Genomic DNA, 17524 nt, shown 5'->3' with positions numbered 1-17524 from the left:
TGTTTGGTAACAGCTGACTTAATTCAGGTGTGTGAATGTGAGTAATAAAGTGCTCTGATTGGTCAGTTAGACTGGAAAAGATTAAGGTACCGACCAGTTTATTTGAATGCTGCTGTTTCTGTTGAAGGTCACCCTCCGTATTTTCACCTTAAAGATGAACTGAGCACTCCTACAGAGAACAGCTGATACTCGACAACAGTGCAGCGATAAAAGAGGAAACCGGCTCTGAACGGACCGACGTCACAGGCGTTCCTGTCTGTGCTGAAGTTTGAGTCTGCAGTAACTCTGCACACGTTTTATATTTAGTTCAGTTAACGATCGCGGCCGTTTCCTTGGGTCTGTGAGGGGTTGACTAGGATTCTGTGATCACATGACTCAATTTTCAAACTATTGGTTTAACTAGATTATTGATGAGGACACAAAATAAAAAGAAAGGTAGACTCAGAGTCTGTGACAGCAGATCTTCCTGCAGCTGAGAGGGCCACAGAGGTCAAACTAAAGACATTACTAAAAGGCTCCAGTAAGAATCACTCCATTTTATTTACAGCACCAAATTACAACAACAGGGACCTCAAGGCGCTTTATATTGTACCTAAAGACCCTACAAAAATACAAGTACAGGTAGAATAAATTTCCCCTACACAGGCACATACACACCGAGAAGCAGAAAATAATAGAAGTGGTTAACATGCTCAATGACTGCATCAGTAATCATTTACAGACGTCCAGGAAGTGATGAAATCTGGAGCGGGAGCACCTGCTACTGTGATAAGGCACCCAGTTTGGTCCAGTCAACCACATCAAGTCACATTTGACTTCCTAACTCTGACACCTGCCTCTCCACCTCCTCCCGGGAGACGAAGCGAGGGCGACGGCGGACTTTCCTCTTGGTGTTTTGCTTGTGGTTCCTCTGGTACATGTCTACGGAGAGAGATAGAACATGCTTAGACACCATCAGGAAGCGGTCACAGAGGAACGCACTGGGACCTGAAACCTAAAGGCTGGGATGTGTCTATGTGCTGAATCAGGGCATGCCATTGTGCCTGGGACATTCCCAAATCTTCATTCTGGGATTCTGGAAGTTTCTGTTGGAATCGTCGCCTCTGACTTTCCTGCCCTGACTGTGGACCTCCATGTGGGAACTGCGAGTCCCCACATGGAGGGATGCTGGACTGGATCTGGGCCTAACCTGACCACTTCATTAACACACAGTTACACCTGGGATGCAGGTGACAGGAAGTAGTACCTTTGAAGCTGATGATGTACTCTCTGTGGCCTTTCACCACTCTGACTTCAGCTCTTCTGTTAGACAGGTACTTCTCCTCCAGAGTGCAGGATGTCTCCGATGTGGAGCGCAGCTTCTCATCCTGAAGGACGCATGAGACAGACTTTAGACCTGGAGCTAAATAAACATTTTCCTCTACAGCTAGCTCCCACACTGTGATCCTAAAAGTGCTCCAACTCACCAACTCTCCATACTCCACCCAGTTCCCACGGTCCCCCTTGTAGTACCACAGCCATTTGGTGGTCAGCGTGTAGTAAGACGGCTTCTTCACGGAGGAAACTGTGGAGAGACGGCGAACAGGCTGCATCCCTCGAGTCATCGTGATGAAGTCGATGGTCTGAACACCAGCGCTGAAAAACATGGCAGCTGTGAGTGGCTGCTGCATGACAAACATCAACAACTTACACTCATGGTGACCTCTGACCTCTCCGTCCGGGACGGGTCGCAGAAGTCTCGCTCGATGCCCTCCATGTTCTGCAGCTCCGTCCAGGTGCTGCCATCTAGAACCTCCCACTTATACGGCAGGTGGAAGTGCACCCGCCGGCACGAGTCTGCAGAGAGACCGAAAGACTGAGGCGAGGCCAACGAGCCCGAACACGCCCACAGAAAACTCAGCGCAGCCAGCAGGAAATCATAAAAATCATACAATCACAAAATAACAAAAATGATATTAATAATAAAAAATAACAATAATAATAAAAAATAAATCACACAATCAAACAGGACTGTACACATGAAAAATAAAGGAAATCAAAACAATGAGCACAAAATAATAAAAAATTTTCCCCACTGGCAGATTTGACAGAAAATGTTATCTAGGAAGACAAATTTGAATAAAATATAATTTATAAACTTCAACTCTTGAAAAGATGTCATGTATATACATTAAATATTTGCGCTGAAGAAGATTTAATATGAGAAAATGGGATATTTTAAACTGTATGTTTCCAGAGAAACCAATCAGATGACAACAAGGCACGAAAAATATTTTAGGTTTTAGTGAGAAAGCAAATAAATCTTTATTTATAATAAGAGTGAGTCAGCTTCATGTTGGAGTCTGTACTTGACTTCTACACTGTGCTGCCACCTACTGGACGCACATGACTAAGTGCACAGCAGGAGGCTGAAAGAGACTTCCTGTGTGCTGTTTCCTCTCAGCCAATCAGATCCTGGCATGAAGAAAGGAGGAGAACTCACCCTGATACCTGCAGCTGTTCCTGAAGAAGTGCAGGCAGATCTCCAGAGGGTGAGACGGCTCAGGAACAATGTCTGAAACACAAAGAGCCGAAGTCATGGTACAGAGCGCCTCCTTGTGTTCATGTCAGTAACTTGTAATCAGGTAATAACACACACACACACACACACAGAACGCCATGTATGAAATCTGAATCTTGTGTCATGTTTGTAGATAACCTCCTCATATTTGTGTAGCATTATCAGATTATCAGACTGAAATTTGTAAAATTATTTATATTTTTGGTAATTATGACTTCAGTGAGGAGAAATTGTGTCTGTGAGGCGGTGTTCTCATGTATAAAAGGCTTTTTTTCTGCCATATTTATGGAATTATTTTCTCCTCTTTATGGAGCAGATTTGTAATACTGATCTGACTTTTCCTGATCAACAGGTTTCCTCCTCTATCCTCACAGTGATTAGACTGTCAAGGTTCTCAGGATCATCAGGTTCTGTTTCAGGCTTCAGTCTCACCCATGGAGGTGGTGGAGGTGGAGGCCGCTTTGAGCTGGTGGATGTTGCTGTAGATGGAAGGCAGGTTGTGGATGATGTCACAGCTCAGTCCTCTCTCCTCCAGCATGCGGCGGCCGTGCTCGTCAACGGCGTGCAACCGTTTGCACTTTTTTCCAAAGATGCAGTCGCGCTGCACGAAGTGCTGGCACAGGTGCACTTTGGTGCAGTCATCCCGGAAACTACAGCAGCCGTGAGGCCCCGAGCCTTTGTTATAGTGAACACACACCTGAGAGAGAGAGAACATACAGAGCCTTCATGATTGGGTTAGAGAGAGAGTGTGTCTGATTTTTTTAAGGATCCAACTGTCAATCACATTTTTACTTAAAGTCCTTTAAAAGCAGCAGAAATCCGAGAGGAAAGAGAGCGTGACAGACGGTCTGAAGACGAGGCGAGCGTTTGCTTTGTGAATGTCACAAATTTTAGTGATGAAATTAATGCAGACTTGGCTAAAGAGGATACATAAATGATTAGAGTAAGGGTTGTCAAACTCACAGTCCGTGAGATACATTCATATGCCAGTCACAGCTGGACTGGCCATCGGGCATTCCATTTGCCTGATGGGCGGATGGTGATTTCTCGCTTTTAATGGGCCGATGTTTGTTTTGGTTTGTTTGTTTGTTTTGTAACGGTATAAACAGTGGAAGGGGGTGGATTGGCCTATTGGTCATAATCGACTCTGGGCTGGACCAATTACAATACATCCGTATTGAGGTGAAAAGGAACGCGATTTGTCCCGTACTTCAGCTAGAATGAAAAAAACAAAAAAAAAAAAGAAAAAAGACAACGTTATTCTGTGTCTTTACTCTGTGCAGCTTCCTCTTCTTCTCTCATCCTCCCCCCTCCCTCTCCTGTTGCTACTTCAATCATGAAACTGATCAATGATCAGCTGATTGGCTTTTTTATCCCAAGTCTTGTTTGTTTATTGCCCACTTTGCACCAGAAAGAGGAAACTACCGGATCTTGTGCTAAACAACAGCAGCACGTTTAAGCTTTATAAGCTGTTGTTAGAATTTATTTAATATTACTTTCTAGTATCAGCTGATGTTTGTTGGAGCCAGAGCTGTAAAAGCTGCTGGTCATGATATCGGTTTGGTTATCTGGTGAGAGGGAAACATGAATCATCAGAGCTGAACATCCATCCATCCATCCATCCTCATCCGCTTTATCCGAAGTCGGGTCGCGGGGGCAGCAGCCTAAGCAGAGAAGCCCAGACCTCCCTCTCCCCAGCCACCTCCTCCAGCTCATCCGGGGGAACACCAAGGCGTTCCCAGGCCAGCCGAGAGATATAATCTCTCCAGCGCGTCCTGGGTCTGCCCCGGGGCCTCCTCCCGGTGGGACATGCCCGGAACACCTCACCCAGGAGGCGCCCAGGGGGCATCCTTGTCAGATGCCCGAACCACCTCAACTGGCTCCTTTCGAGAGCTGAACAGGTGATGGAAAAACATGTTTACCTTTTAGGTGACAGGAATGATTTGAAGGGAAGTTATGAACTGTTTCTGAGAGGCAAATAACACCAGGATCTTCTTCTACATAGCTGACAGCTGGTAACTGTGCAGGGGCGAGTCTAGCAAAGTTTTGCCAGGGGGCCAGGTAGGTCATTAACAGGGAAAGGGGGGCACAAAGAAATACTTTTCTTTCTTATTCTCATTAGAAATGATATCTAGAATCATCTATAGAAATCATACATAAGACAGTGTACATCAGTGTCACAAGAGTGTTTGTTTTTTCATTCAAAGGCTTTATTGCTTTTCCTAAAATAACTGGTGGGCAGGTCTCTAGTCAAAATGCCCGGGCCAATTTTTTGTTCCAGTCCAGCTCTGATGCCAGTTATTAATGGCCCGTCAGTACGCGGGAACCGGGTCTTCAGCCCTGCTGAGAACCCATGCAGGCAGGGGCAGTGCAGTGGTACAGGCTGGTACACAAGCGTCTCGGGAAAAAGTGAAGAAAGAAGCGAAAATGTGAAACGAGCAGCATCTGGCTGCTGTGAAATTGGAGACCGAAAAGCTGAGCGCAAAGTTTATAAAATCTTTCCCATCTTTTTATTGTCAGCTATTTTCCAAAAAACGTTTCAAACTTGTCCTTGAACCTCATGTGTGTCCTCCCTATAGCAAATCCATAAAAATACAACCTTTATGAAAACAACTTCCGTGAAAAAGACTAAAGTTACAGTTCAGTGTTGAATATTACATAAAATAAATTTATATAACGTGTGTTTGAATGGCAGAGATGTGTGCATGTAGCACAGAGCCATGGCGCAGTGTCTGAGTGGGTCTGAATGTGCAGGTGAAGTATTCTCATGTTTTGACAGGCACGAGCTACCAGAACTTTGATTTCTTTGAGTTTAAAGAGTCTTACTGACAGATTTTTTTTTTTTTTTTTTTTAAATCACAGCAGCTATTTCTTCATCACATAGAAAAACAGTTAAATATGTGACTCCACTTTACACTGACAAAAGTTTCACTGGTCCAACCCACTTAAAAGGTCAAAGTTCGCTTTATGTGGCCCCCCGTGTAAAATGACCCCCCTGCATTAGTTTCAGGTTACCTGAGGATCCTCGGTTAGGCCCAACTTTCGATTTTCATTTTTGATTTTTTTTGTGTTTTTTTGTTTTACTTTCAGTTTCTTCTTCTGTGGAGGTTACATGACTAAAGAAGTTCTGTGTCCTCATGTGAGGCTGAGCTCGGCCTGCGACGTCACACACGCTGCTTCATCTTTGCTCACAGCCACCACAGCAGCTCTGCTCCACAAACACACGGAGATCATCGCTCGCTGCGTCACCTGCGGGGATCACCTGCCTACCAGGAGAGGACCGCTGTCAAAGGCACCCTCTGACAAACAAATGGTGAGCCTGTTGCCATGGTGATCTCATACATGCTGCGTCTCATCACTTTCTTAGTCACATTTTTTCTTTAGGAGCGTCCCACGATTCTGTGCACAGTTGCGTTTCTTGTATAAAGGGAAGAGTCGTCTCATCTGCTAACATTGAGCACGTCTCCTGAGGAACAGCCTGAGACGTCAGGTGAGTGAGGTGTGGGCGTTACCTCAGGCAGCAGCGCCGGGTCGTTGAGCAGCAGCAGCAGGAAGAGCTCGTCCTCGTTCAGCTGCTGCAGCGAGCACTCTTTCAGCAGCCTGGAGTTATGATCAGACTGCAGGTCGTGGGAGGATCGACACGGTTTCCTGTGAGGAGGTACATTTACCATCAGCTCCTCTCACCCCGCTGTCAGTACGAGTCAATCAACCAAGCAGACAATCAATCAACCAATCAGTCCATCAGTCAGTCAGTCAGTCAGTCAAACAGATAGATGATGGATCAGTGGTGCATGCTGTAGCAGGTGAGTGCTTTCATGACTGAAGCTGGTTTGTGATGATCGTCGGAAACCTGCAAGCGCTGGTGGGCTCTGCAGAATCGGTTAGCATGATGATGCAAACAGGTAGGAAGTGAAACTCCCTCCTTGAGTTCCACCTAAGATCTGTCACAGGTCAGAGTTCCTGACTTCTCAGGAAAACAAAACTCATCTGACAATCAGCTGGTTGCTGACATCACAGTGACGTCTGGCAGCAGGTGTCAGCTTGTTTCCTGTCAGCTTCAGAGACAACACCCACCACCGACAATAACAATAATAGCAATAAAAACAACAACAACAACAACAACAAGAATAATGATGAAGATGGTAATAAGGATGATGGGTGGATGATAAAGATGATGAAGATAAGGATGTCTCTGTTGCAGCGGAAACTTTGTTTCTGTTTCATTTCCTTAACTTTCGTTCAGCCTGTGTGTGTGTGTGTGTGTGTGAGAGAGAGAGACACACACCTGCCCTTGCCGAACTTGCAGGTTGCGTAGATGTAGAATTTGCAAAGGTGCAGTTGGATGTCTCTGTTGCAGCGGAAACTTTGTTTCTGTTTCATTTCCTTAACTTTCGTTCAGCCTGTGTGTGTGTGTGTGTGTGTGTGTGTGTGTGTGTGTGTGTGTGTGTGTGTGTGTGTGTGTGTGTGTGTGTGTGTGAGAGAGAGAGAGAGAGAGAGACACACACACCTGTCCTTGCCGAACTTGCAAGTTCCGTAGATGTAGAATTTGCAAAGATGCAGTTGGTCACAGTCTGCGCACGGCTCCCCGCGCCGGTGGCTCGCGCAAACGCGCAGTGACGTCTGCGCCAGCACCGTGCAGTCCTCGGGCCGTAGCCAGCCGTCCGTCTCCGGCCCACGGACCAGCAGGAAGCGGGGATGGCCATAGACCAGTTCGCAGAGGAGCTCCTCGGAGACACCGCAGAGTTGCCGCAGCTCCTCGTACAGCTGCGGGAGCCGCAGAGCTCCTCCGGCGGTGCACAGCAGCCTGGTGGCCTCAAAGATCACTCGGTCGCACCCGGACATGCTCTCTGCTCGCCGTCCAGACTCCGACTGAGGACGGGGGAGGAGGACAGACAAGCAGCTGACAGCCGGGCTTCCGCTCTCAGTGACGTTTAAACAGCGCGGAGCCTCATCAGTTTGTCACTGCCACAATAATAAATACACGCGAGCGCCATATAACACAACCGGAAATAAAATAAAATACATGTCAGTCACAACTGACAAACTGCAAACCCAAATGTCTGTCTCTCTCTGTCTCCGGAGCAGGTGAGTCCAGGTTCGAGCACAGCTCTGGTCCTTCATCACTGCAGTACTGGATCATCACTTACATTTATGAGCGACAGTGAACGCGTCACTCACAGTGTTTCACTGAAAGAGTTCATAAAGCTTTCATGCAGGATTTATTTCACCATGTCATCATCCATCCAGTTGTCTGTGCAACAGTGTACGGCGTGTCTGTGCAGACGTGTTTACACTGCTCGCTCCGTCAAAGGACCACCACGAGAGACGTTACTTCAGTCTGAGTTCGTGGTTGTCGTGAACGTTGAGCTTTGTTTAGTTTGTGTGCAAGCGCCATGAACCATAAATTGAAACTCTTCATAAAATGACTGTCACGGTCCATTTTACTGTGTTACCGGTGACAGCACCTGATGCTCCACTCAGAGCTCTGACTTGATGTCATGCTATCATTTCTGAATGGTGGGATATTCAGAGGCTTTTGTGTCAGTCAGCAGCGTCACGCACACAAACCTGCTGTTTCAAACGGCCCCACGCCGTGACGTGGCTGCTGCAGCAACACACAAAAACAGCAGCGCGCTCGACTCACCTCCAGCACCATCAGCGGAACTGCGCTCTCTTTGATTTTATGCCTGTTCCATCCAGTGACGCGTGCACACGCAAAGCCAGCTCCAGCTACAATTTCTAGTAGAAGCTCCTCCCACTGACGCTGACATCAGCAGTACCAGTCTTCTAAGGAAACTGGGTCCGAACTGGAATCCTCAGTGGAAAAGGGACAACACAGACACTGGTGGACTCACCTGTCTCCCACCTGTTGTCACACTAAATGCTGCAGACTGACACGGGGGGAGGGGTCTCGTACAGGTGTGTGCAATCACAGGTCAGGTTGATGAAGGTGAGGCTCAGGAGCGTGAAGCCTGTAACTCTTCTGAGGGTGAACGTGAGACAGACATGCTGCTGCTGCTGGTAGTCTGTCTTCTGTCGGTCTTCACAGGTGAGACAAGTCCCCCACACACAAACACAAACTGCTGGTTTGTGTTTGTGCAGCCTGATCAGTCACCTGCTAGTAGGACTGTTTTTGGATTCAGACTTTACAGCTGTTACACCTGAGGGTGTCCTCAAGACACGCCGACTCCAAAAACGTTTTAAATGTTTTTTTTTTTTTGTTTTGTTTTTTTTTTTTTAATGTTTGCTGCGCGTTACAGCTTTTAACGTTTTGTTTTCAGCTGGAGGTTCGACACAGATCCAGAATCAGCGGAACTCCACTGTAAATGAAACTGCGCAGGAAAGCTCGCTGTTCTCCGCACGCTTCGGCTTCACAGGTGATCCACGCGTTAGGTTTTTACATTACACGTGGGAGAACCCGGTGATATGAAAGATGCTCAGTAAAATGAAAAATAAAAAAATAAAATGGCCTCATGAAAAGAAAATATATATATATATATAACAAGTTTCTTTTACAAATGACTTTTTTCTTTTACAAATATTTTTATTTTGTTATCAAATATAGTTATGGGCTTCTAATTGTATTAAAATGGAAATATTTGAGTTTTTGAAGAGGATAGATCATACGCATATGATTTTAATATTTTTAAAATGCTTTTTTAAACATAATTTAGAAATGTGATTTTTAAAGTATGTAAGTTTGTATTAAAACAGCAACAGTAAAATCTACGGCAATATGTCTGTGAAGGTTCTCAGTTATCCGGGTCATCGTAGTCAAAGGAGTTTGCAAAGAAAAGCGTCTGGACTTCTTTAAGTTGCTTGAAGACTCCCATCACCCTCTGGAACACAAACTTGGAGTAATTAGGACCCTACACCACCGGGCAGAACATGTTCCCTCTAAGCCTGAAGGGAAAAAGAAGGAACACACACATGTAAAGGAAGCACTGAAAACATGTGGTTATCCGAACTGGGCGTTCATAAAGTCAGCAAAGAGGCACAGAAAAGAAGATCAGACACCAGCGAGGGAGGATAAGAAAGACAGACGCAACAACGTTGTCATCCCCTATGTAGCCGGTGTATCAGAGAAACTCAGGAGAGTTTTCTCCAAGCACGACATCCCAGTGTACTTCAGACCCAGCAACACACTCAGACACAAACTGGTTCACCCGAAAGACAAAACTCCAAAACACAGACTTAACAACGTGGTGTATGCTGTACAGTGCAGCGAGGAATGCCCAGACCTCTACATTGGAGAGACCAAACAGCCACTTCACAAGCGCATGGCACAACATAGAAGAGCCACCTCCACAGGACAAGACTCAGCAGTCCATCTGCATCTTAAGGATAAAGGACACTCTTTCGAGGATGCCAATGTTCACATTTTGGACAGAGAGGACAGATGGTTTGAAAGAGGAGTGAAAGAAGCCATCTATGTCCACTGTGAGCGACCATCTTTGAACAGAGGTGGCTGTTTACGACACCAACTGTCTGCCATCTATAATCCAGTTTTGAGTTCCCTCCCCAGACGCCTTAACGCCCACTCACATCCTGGGCCATCTGACCTCAGGAATTCACATGACAAGGTGGGGCCAGGTTTCACAATGAGCTCACCCGAAACCCTGGCTGATTAGGTCCCACACCCGCTTTCACACCTTGGCTCATGTGATTAGAGGATCACCAGGGGGTCCTTTGTCCCTCCTTGGGGGGATACTCCCACTGGGTTTAAATCTGGGACTCTCGGCCATTTGACCTTAGAACTGAAGAAGCTTCTCGGATGAGAGGTGAAACATCTTCAAGCAACTTAAAGAAGTCCAGACGCTTTTCTTTGCAAACTCCTTTGACAACAGTAAAATCCTGTGAAACCCTGCTAGATCTTCACTGTGACAAATAAAAATGTTTCATGTTTTTAAATTGGTGCTGGAAATATTTTAACTCTTTGTGTCGTACCATGCTGCCTGTGCTTTTATTTTGAAGTTTCTCCATAAACCTTATTTATGTATTTTCTGTAACACTGGCAGCTGTTGAACAGTTTTTATCTCAAATAATTAGCTGAGCTCTCTTCTGACCTCTGCCCTTAGACCTCGCCGGGGTGCGCTCCTTCGTGCTGGAGGAGGAGCTGGAAACCCGAATCATCGGGGGTCAGGAGGCCTGGGCTCACTCGTGGCCCTGGCAGGTTTCCCTGCAGCTCGCCTCCATGCCGGCCTGCGGGGGTGCTATCGTCAGCCCGCTGTGGGTCATCTCTGCCGCCCACTGCTTCATAAGGTCAGAGGTCACATTTGTTTTGTCGCAGCCTCTGCAGTTGGCTTGGTTGTTTTCATTTTTTTTTTTTTTTTTTTTTTTTTTTTTTTTTTTGAATAGTTTAAAATAGTTTGAGATGTTCAGAGAGGGTTCCACTGTCAGACCTGGTCAGGTGGTAGCAGTAGTACGTGTAATACATTTAGAGCGTTTTTGGCTCAGAACAACCTTATCTGACACCAGGACAGATCCAGGATCAGGTTTACCACCTCGGTGTGCGACGTGGTAATCTGCAGCACAGGGGCGCCACAGGGCATGGTTCTCTCACCCTTCCTGTTCAGCCTGTATACTTCGGACTTCTGTTATAACTCGGACCATTGCCACCAACAGAGGTTCTCAGATGATACAGCCATCAACAGATGCATATCATACAGGAATGATCAGGACTACAGGAGGGTCATCGCTGACTTTGTTGGCTGGTGTGAGACCAACGCACTCCAAATCAACGCCAGCATAACAAAGAAGATGGTCATAGACTTGAGAAGGAAGTAACCCCCTACAACACTGGTTAACATCCAAGGAAAAGACATTGAGATAGTGGACTCTTACAAGTATCTGGTTGTTCACCTCAGCAATAAACTGGACCGGACTACAAATGCAGACGTCCTGTATAAGAAGGGCCAGAGTCGACTCTGGAGACTGAGGTCCTTCGAGTCTGGAGGACTCTGTTAAGGACATTCTATGACACTGTGGTAGCATCTGCCTTTTTCTATGCAGTGGCCTGCTGGGGGAGTGGATGCATGGACAGGAGCAGGATTGACAAACTGGTGCGGAGATCTAGTTCTGTGCTGGGATGTCCTCTGGAGTCTGTGGAGGCAGTGGGCGAGAGGAGGATCTTAGTAAAGCTGACACCCATCATGAACAACCCACATCAACCTCTGCATGAGTCTGTGAGTGTGCTGAGCAGCTCCTTTAGTCAGACACTGAAAACATCATCGCTGCAGGAAGGAACGCTTTCGCAGATCATTCATCCCAACAGCACTTTATAACTCAATCACAATGTCATGAGTCACTGGACATTGTGGACATCCACAGTCACACTTCATGCATAATGCACCTTTATGTGTATGGACGTGTGCAGGTATATGTGTATGTGTACTGAAGAATTATAGGGATTATTTTACATAACCATCATCTTTATCATTGCATTAATTATCATTTCATCCAAGCATTTATTGAAGTTGCTGGCATTATGTTATAATTGGTATTACAGAGGTTATCATAATCAAATATTAACATGTTTATTACAGGTGCAGTTATAACCACTTTAAATCGTTGAGTTAAATCTATAATCTTAAAAGCTTATATGCTGAGTATATTGTTACAGTAAAATAGTAGCTGAGCAAAGGCCTGAATGTATTCAGCTTCTTGTTGCATTTGAGTTTGCCTAGCAACAGGTGACGCAAAGAGGAGGACAAGTCCATGGGGACCTCAAAGGCCTGAGATCATCACTATATTTGAAAGAGGATGCCAGAAAGGGGAACTTCTGTGTCTGCATTTATTTCTTAGAATAGATCATTGTCTGTACAAGGGGCAAAGAATGTTCTTAAGATGCAAATTATGTGCTTGTAAACGCAAGAGGGGGCGTTATAATACCCTGACAATATAAAAACAATCTGAAGTGTATTTTTGGGTGGGGATTTACGACTGATGGTTTCCAGTGTACGTCTCCCCACGCTGCGTGTATTCATTAAAATCAATTGTTTGATCGACCTCTTCTTGGACCATCATTGTTTTACTCTCGTCCTCAATTTCGGACCCGTAACAGTACATATCTATATTTAGTGTGTACATGTCTATACTCATAGATATCTATTACTTAGTAATAGCAATGGTAGAATAGTTAAATTTATGTCTTGCATATTTCCACAACCTTCTATCCATAATCACATACTATGTGCGCTACCGTTGTATATAGTGTATTATCTTACTTATTTTGTATTTTATTTGTATTTTTTGTATTTTTCTCCTATCTGTAACTGAGCTGAGGAAACGCATACAAATTTCCCTGCCGTGGGATCAATAAAGTCTTAGCTTATATCCTATCTTGCTGAGTACACGTCAAACTAAGTCAGCTCAGTTTAACTTTATTTATATAGTATAATAATAACAGTCACCCTGAGGTGTTTTATGTTGTAATGAAAAGACTGTACAATAGTACATCGGTACTATAACTAAGTATTATGTCATGACTTGTGTTACAGGCATAGTAAAGCATCCTTGTGGACGGTTCTTGCTGGAAAACATGACCTGGATAAAGCTGAGCAGCCTCAGGAGCAGGTCAGGCGCTGAACTGTAAACTCTGTTTTGCACATTCAAACATCTGGTGATCAAAAACGTCAACTGAAGGCTGATCAGTCGAGCAGCATTGCAGACAGCAGTAACTCTGTGTCCAGGGTTTCACTGATGACCCTCTGAAATGTCTGACGGACAGCTTCGAACAAAACTTAAAATGTGGGTCATACCATCATGTGCTAACACACTGCATAAGGATTTTTGTCACTTTGCAAAAACAGCACTAATGACCTAAGACATTAACTGCATTTTTTTAAGGAGAAATAATAATATGATTGCTTTTCACTGTCATTTATTGTTGGGGTGCTGAGGAGCCTCGGTCTGTGGATATCTGGGTGGGATCAGGGTTAGGCTCTTGTGTTTTCTTGGTTCTTTGGTTCCTCTGAGGCAGCACAGACAATCGTCCTGATGTGAGATGAGAAAATGTTCCCATCTCTCTGCTCAGCTGGTGGGAGTCTCCATGATCTTCATCCATCACAGCTACAACACTCAGTCTAAAGACAGCGACATCGCTCTGCTGAAGCTGGAGAAACCACTGGAGTTCAACCATTTCGTCAGACCCATTGACATCTGGATGACGCCGCTGCCTCTGCTCATGAAGTGCACCATCACTGGCTGGGGCTCCACCCGAGAGAGTGAGGAAATGTTTGCTGTACACAGGAAACTGGGGTTCTTCAGGTGTAATCTGAGCCTTTCTGTTCTTTCTCCATCACCAGATGGCCCTCGAGTCAACAGACTGCAGGAAGTGAACGTGACCATCCTGCCCTCGGATACCTGCAACCAGTACTACCTGGGCAGGATCAGGCCCTCCATGTTTTGTGCTGGGAAGGATGAAGGGGGACTGGATGCCTGTCAGGTACAAGCTGAACATCTGTGCAGCCTGAAAACAAGGAATGTTCAACATGTGGACCAGGAAACCTCAGTCAGCATGAGTCTGGAGAGTAATGAGGAACTCATGTGGTGTCTGTGTTCCTGTATGTGTGTCAGGGGGACTCTGGAGGTCCTCTGTCCTGCTTCACAGGCACCAGGTATGAGCTGGCAGGTTTGGTGAGTTGGGGGGTGGGTTGTGGTCGAGCCAAAAGACCTGGAGTGTACACCAGAGTGCAGCAGCATGTTCAGTGGATGTCTGACACCATGGGTGAGTTTCAGGGTCCATAACCTTTCTACACCTGCGGCAGGTGGAGTCTGTTCTGAAGGACTTCTTCCATTTCCAGGTGCTCAGGCTCAAGTATATGAAGATGACCTCATAGATGAAGGTAAGCTTTTTCTTTTTTTTTATCACACCATCTTTAAACTGCAACGAAGAACCACCAGTCAGTGTATCAACATGTAGTTCAGGTGTTTCTGCTATTTTGTCCACGCCTGCATGTTGTGTGGGTAACAGAGGAGTGCGGTAAGCAGCAGAGCTCCGGCTGTGATCAGACTCCTGGCCTCGCCGAAATCTCGCTGTCCGCGGACGGCGTGTTGTCCGTGGTAAATGTGACTGAGTCCTGCCCCTTCCTCTGGCCCTGGCAGGTCAGCCTACAGTTTAATGGTCGCCACTACTGCAGCGGCGCTCTGATCCACCCCCACTGGGTCATCACCGCCAAACACTGCCGCGTCAGGTAGTCCTGCTACCATTAATACTGGTTCCAGTACTGCAGTGTAATCTGTCACGTGTCAGCTCTGCTAATGTTCCTACTGACCTCCTCCTCCTGCAGGGCTAAAGAGGATGTGGCAGTTTTGGGGCTTCATGACATCAAGTTCCTGCCAGTTCAAACCATCCTAGTGGACAAAGTCTTTAACCCTCCGCAGAAAACGGGCTTCCCCCCGAAGTCTGACTTGGCACTGCTTCACCTGAACGTCGCTGCCAGACTTGGTGAGCCTGAACCGTCAGGAGACTTCAGATTTGACTCTGAGAAGTCTTCACTGTGCCCTGACTCTGTCTACAGGTTCTGAAGTGTCTCCAGTTTGTGTCCCTGATGAGGATGACGACCTGGATGACACCTGGTCTTGTATCACAACTGGCTGGGGAGCAACTAAAGCGAAAGGTAACATCCTCATTCCTCCTGCAAGGTAACATCCTCATTCCTCCTGCATAGTGTACAGAACAGGAACAACCAGTGGTTTGGTGTGTGATCAGACTGAGTCATGTGACAGGACTTCAGACCTCTGTATCCTGATCGTACTTTACACTGACCCTTCTTAATTTGGTAGAGGGTGTTGATCCAGACCGGCTGCACCACGCTGGGCTCACGCTGGTCAACGCAACCTCCTGCAGGCAGAAGTGGGGAGGATTCGTCACTGACTCTCACATCTGTTCACATCCTGCAGGCTCCACATCCTGTATGGTAACTAAACCCAACATCGGTTTGGTGTTCCTTTCAAAGCACAGGTGTCAGGCACAACTTCATCTACTGCACAGAGCAGAGGATACCATCAATGTTCAGTGTTGGTGGGAGCTGTTTTGATCACCTGTAAAGCTATTAATGATGGATGGATGGATAGATATAGTAGATAGATGTAATGTATCAGTGAAACATCCTCTTCCCTTAAAGAATGCATCACTGAACACAGAAGCTTTGTGAAGAAAGAGAAAGGACATCACTGAGGTGCTTTAGGTGATTTCAGCGTTGTGGATTTTCCATTTTAGACATTTTTTATCAGAGAGGATAAACAAGGTTTTATAATGATTTATACATTTCTCTTATTTTCTTTATGGTTTTTAAATACTATAGCTTTTTTTTGATGATCTGGCCACTCCTCATTGTTAGGGATGGTGATCGACTCTAAACCACATGATCTTTTGTACAGTCTGTGGTGCCTCTCTGTAATAATAAGCTGTTCTTTAACTCTTTACAAAAGTTGCTTGGGTTTTACCTTAATCAGTGTTTCTTCCAGAAGGAAATGTTCAGAGTCTGAGGTTCATGAGCCTGTACTCCAGCTGGGTCCATAAGTACTTGAACAATGGCATAAATATAAGAACCATTTCTCAAATGTATAAAAATCCTCTGCAGTCAGTGACTGTCTGAAGAACCCGTGGAGCACTTGCTGTGTTTTCTCCTCGAGATGCTGTGCAGGTCTTTACTGCAGCACTTTCAGATGCTTTCTGGCTCTCTGCCTTCAGTTTGGTATTTAATGCCAAACTGAAGGTCTAGTTTGCGGCTTCATTATCAATATATGTTCATCATTCATATTTTGTGTCTTGGCCGTGAAGGTTAGGCCTGCTGAGTATAAAAATGTCTGTACTTCATAAACAGTTACTGTAATATTTTGTTAAACCTCTTGATTTGGAGCTGAAACTCTGCACTTCAATGTTGATGAACAAAAATATTGTCCAAATATTTATGGATCCAACATGGCTGAAGTGGAAGACCTTCTGCCCTCATCTGGTTATTGGTTGATGTGTGTATGATGATAACCGTCAGGAGAAACTGACTCTTTGTCTCGGCAGGGAGACGCTGGAGCACCACTCGTCTGTCAGAAATATGGCACCTACTTCCTGTTTGGTGTTGTCACATGGGGTAGCTGGCACTGCGACTCAGAGAAGCCGGCCATCTTCACCAGAGTATCAGATTATCAATCGTGGATCAGAAAGATGATTTTCAAATTCTGACTGAAAATAAACTCTTTAAACAAGTTGACTTTTACTCTTCATCACACATTCAGTCCAAACTGCAGATGTTCCAGTTTTACAACTGGTTGGTTGGTCAGCCATGGTTCCAAGTTTTAAATTTGATTTTTGTTTTTATTATAAATCTCTTAAATCTGTCAGTATCGGTCTGTGGAAGCCGATCACTGATCCTTTCTATAAAAAGGATCAGAAACTTTTTCTTTGACACGTCTTTGGTTTTCTTAAAAACAGTCGTGTCTTTGAGTCTGAATCTGGATTTGATTGTTGAATGCTGACGCGCTGGACTCTGGAGCAGCTTCATAAACCAGGTTACAGATGCTGCATCTGCATCATCCTCTTTTCATGCCAACCACAGGCACACCAGGAAATCCCTTAAATAACACCAAAGCTGCAACTTTCTAGAAAAGACTTGTTGTAATAAGGAAAGGCTGTGGGCTCAAACTAACCAATAAGTCCTCATTAAGTGTTTTAGGGTAATTATAGTAAATGCATATCTATAAATCCATTATTTCCTGCTGCTTCTCCAGGTCCTTCCGTAGTCCAAGCAGACTCCCAGACCTCTTTGTGCCACCCGCCTCCTCCAGCTCTTCTGATGCGACACATTGACAGGCTAGATAACTACTGAGGTAAAGTGGAGATGAAAAAGGGAAGAAACAGGGGTAGAACAAACTCTGACTTTGAGCCGGGCAACTTTGAGTCTTCACTTCGTCTGAAGCTATAATTTTATATCTTATTTGCTTGTTTGTTCTTTTTAAACTGTG

At 45.4% G+C, this 17524-nt stretch overlaps 2 protein-coding genes across 2 annotated transcripts; one reads left to right on the top strand and one right to left on the bottom strand.

Annotated features, from left to right (window-relative positions):
- Positions 1–516: 516 nt before the first annotated feature.
- Positions 517–8324, bottom strand: parp12b (poly (ADP-ribose) polymerase family, member 12b). The gene is made up of 9 exons (XM_031731572.2): positions 8205–8324; positions 7068–7429; positions 6073–6208; positions 2993–3257; positions 2483–2554; positions 1710–1836; positions 1467–1635; positions 1247–1367; positions 517–921 (listed from the first exon to the last, which is right to left on the bottom strand). Exons 1-9 carry the CDS (start codon positions 8214–8216, stop codon positions 806–808), a joined length of 1380 nt encoding a protein of 459 aa, XP_031587432.2. The 5' UTR covers positions 8217–8324; the 3' UTR covers positions 517–805.
- Positions 8325–8460: 136 nt separating this feature from the next.
- Positions 8461–16773, top strand: ovch1 (ovochymase 1). The gene is made up of 13 exons (XM_031731571.2): positions 8461–8609; positions 8842–8937; positions 10639–10822; positions 13060–13135; positions 13596–13785; positions 13867–14006; positions 14138–14288; positions 14365–14406; positions 14535–14754; positions 14851–15008; positions 15082–15180; positions 15347–15480; positions 16584–16773. Exons 1-13 carry the CDS (start codon positions 8567–8569, stop codon positions 16743–16745), a joined length of 1695 nt encoding a protein of 564 aa, XP_031587431.1. The 5' UTR covers positions 8461–8566; the 3' UTR covers positions 16746–16773.
- The last annotated feature ends 751 nt before the right edge of the window (positions 16774–17524 follow it).

The sequence above is a fragment of the Oreochromis aureus genome, linkage group 17 (genome assembly GCF_013358895.1).
Source record: "Oreochromis aureus strain Israel breed Guangdong linkage group 17, ZZ_aureus, whole genome shotgun sequence".
Lineage (NCBI taxonomy): Eukaryota > Metazoa > Chordata > Actinopteri > Cichliformes > Cichlidae > Oreochromis > Oreochromis aureus.
The sequence above is the reverse complement of the archived record's forward strand: the minus strand, read 5'-3'. Positions and strand labels throughout refer to the sequence as shown.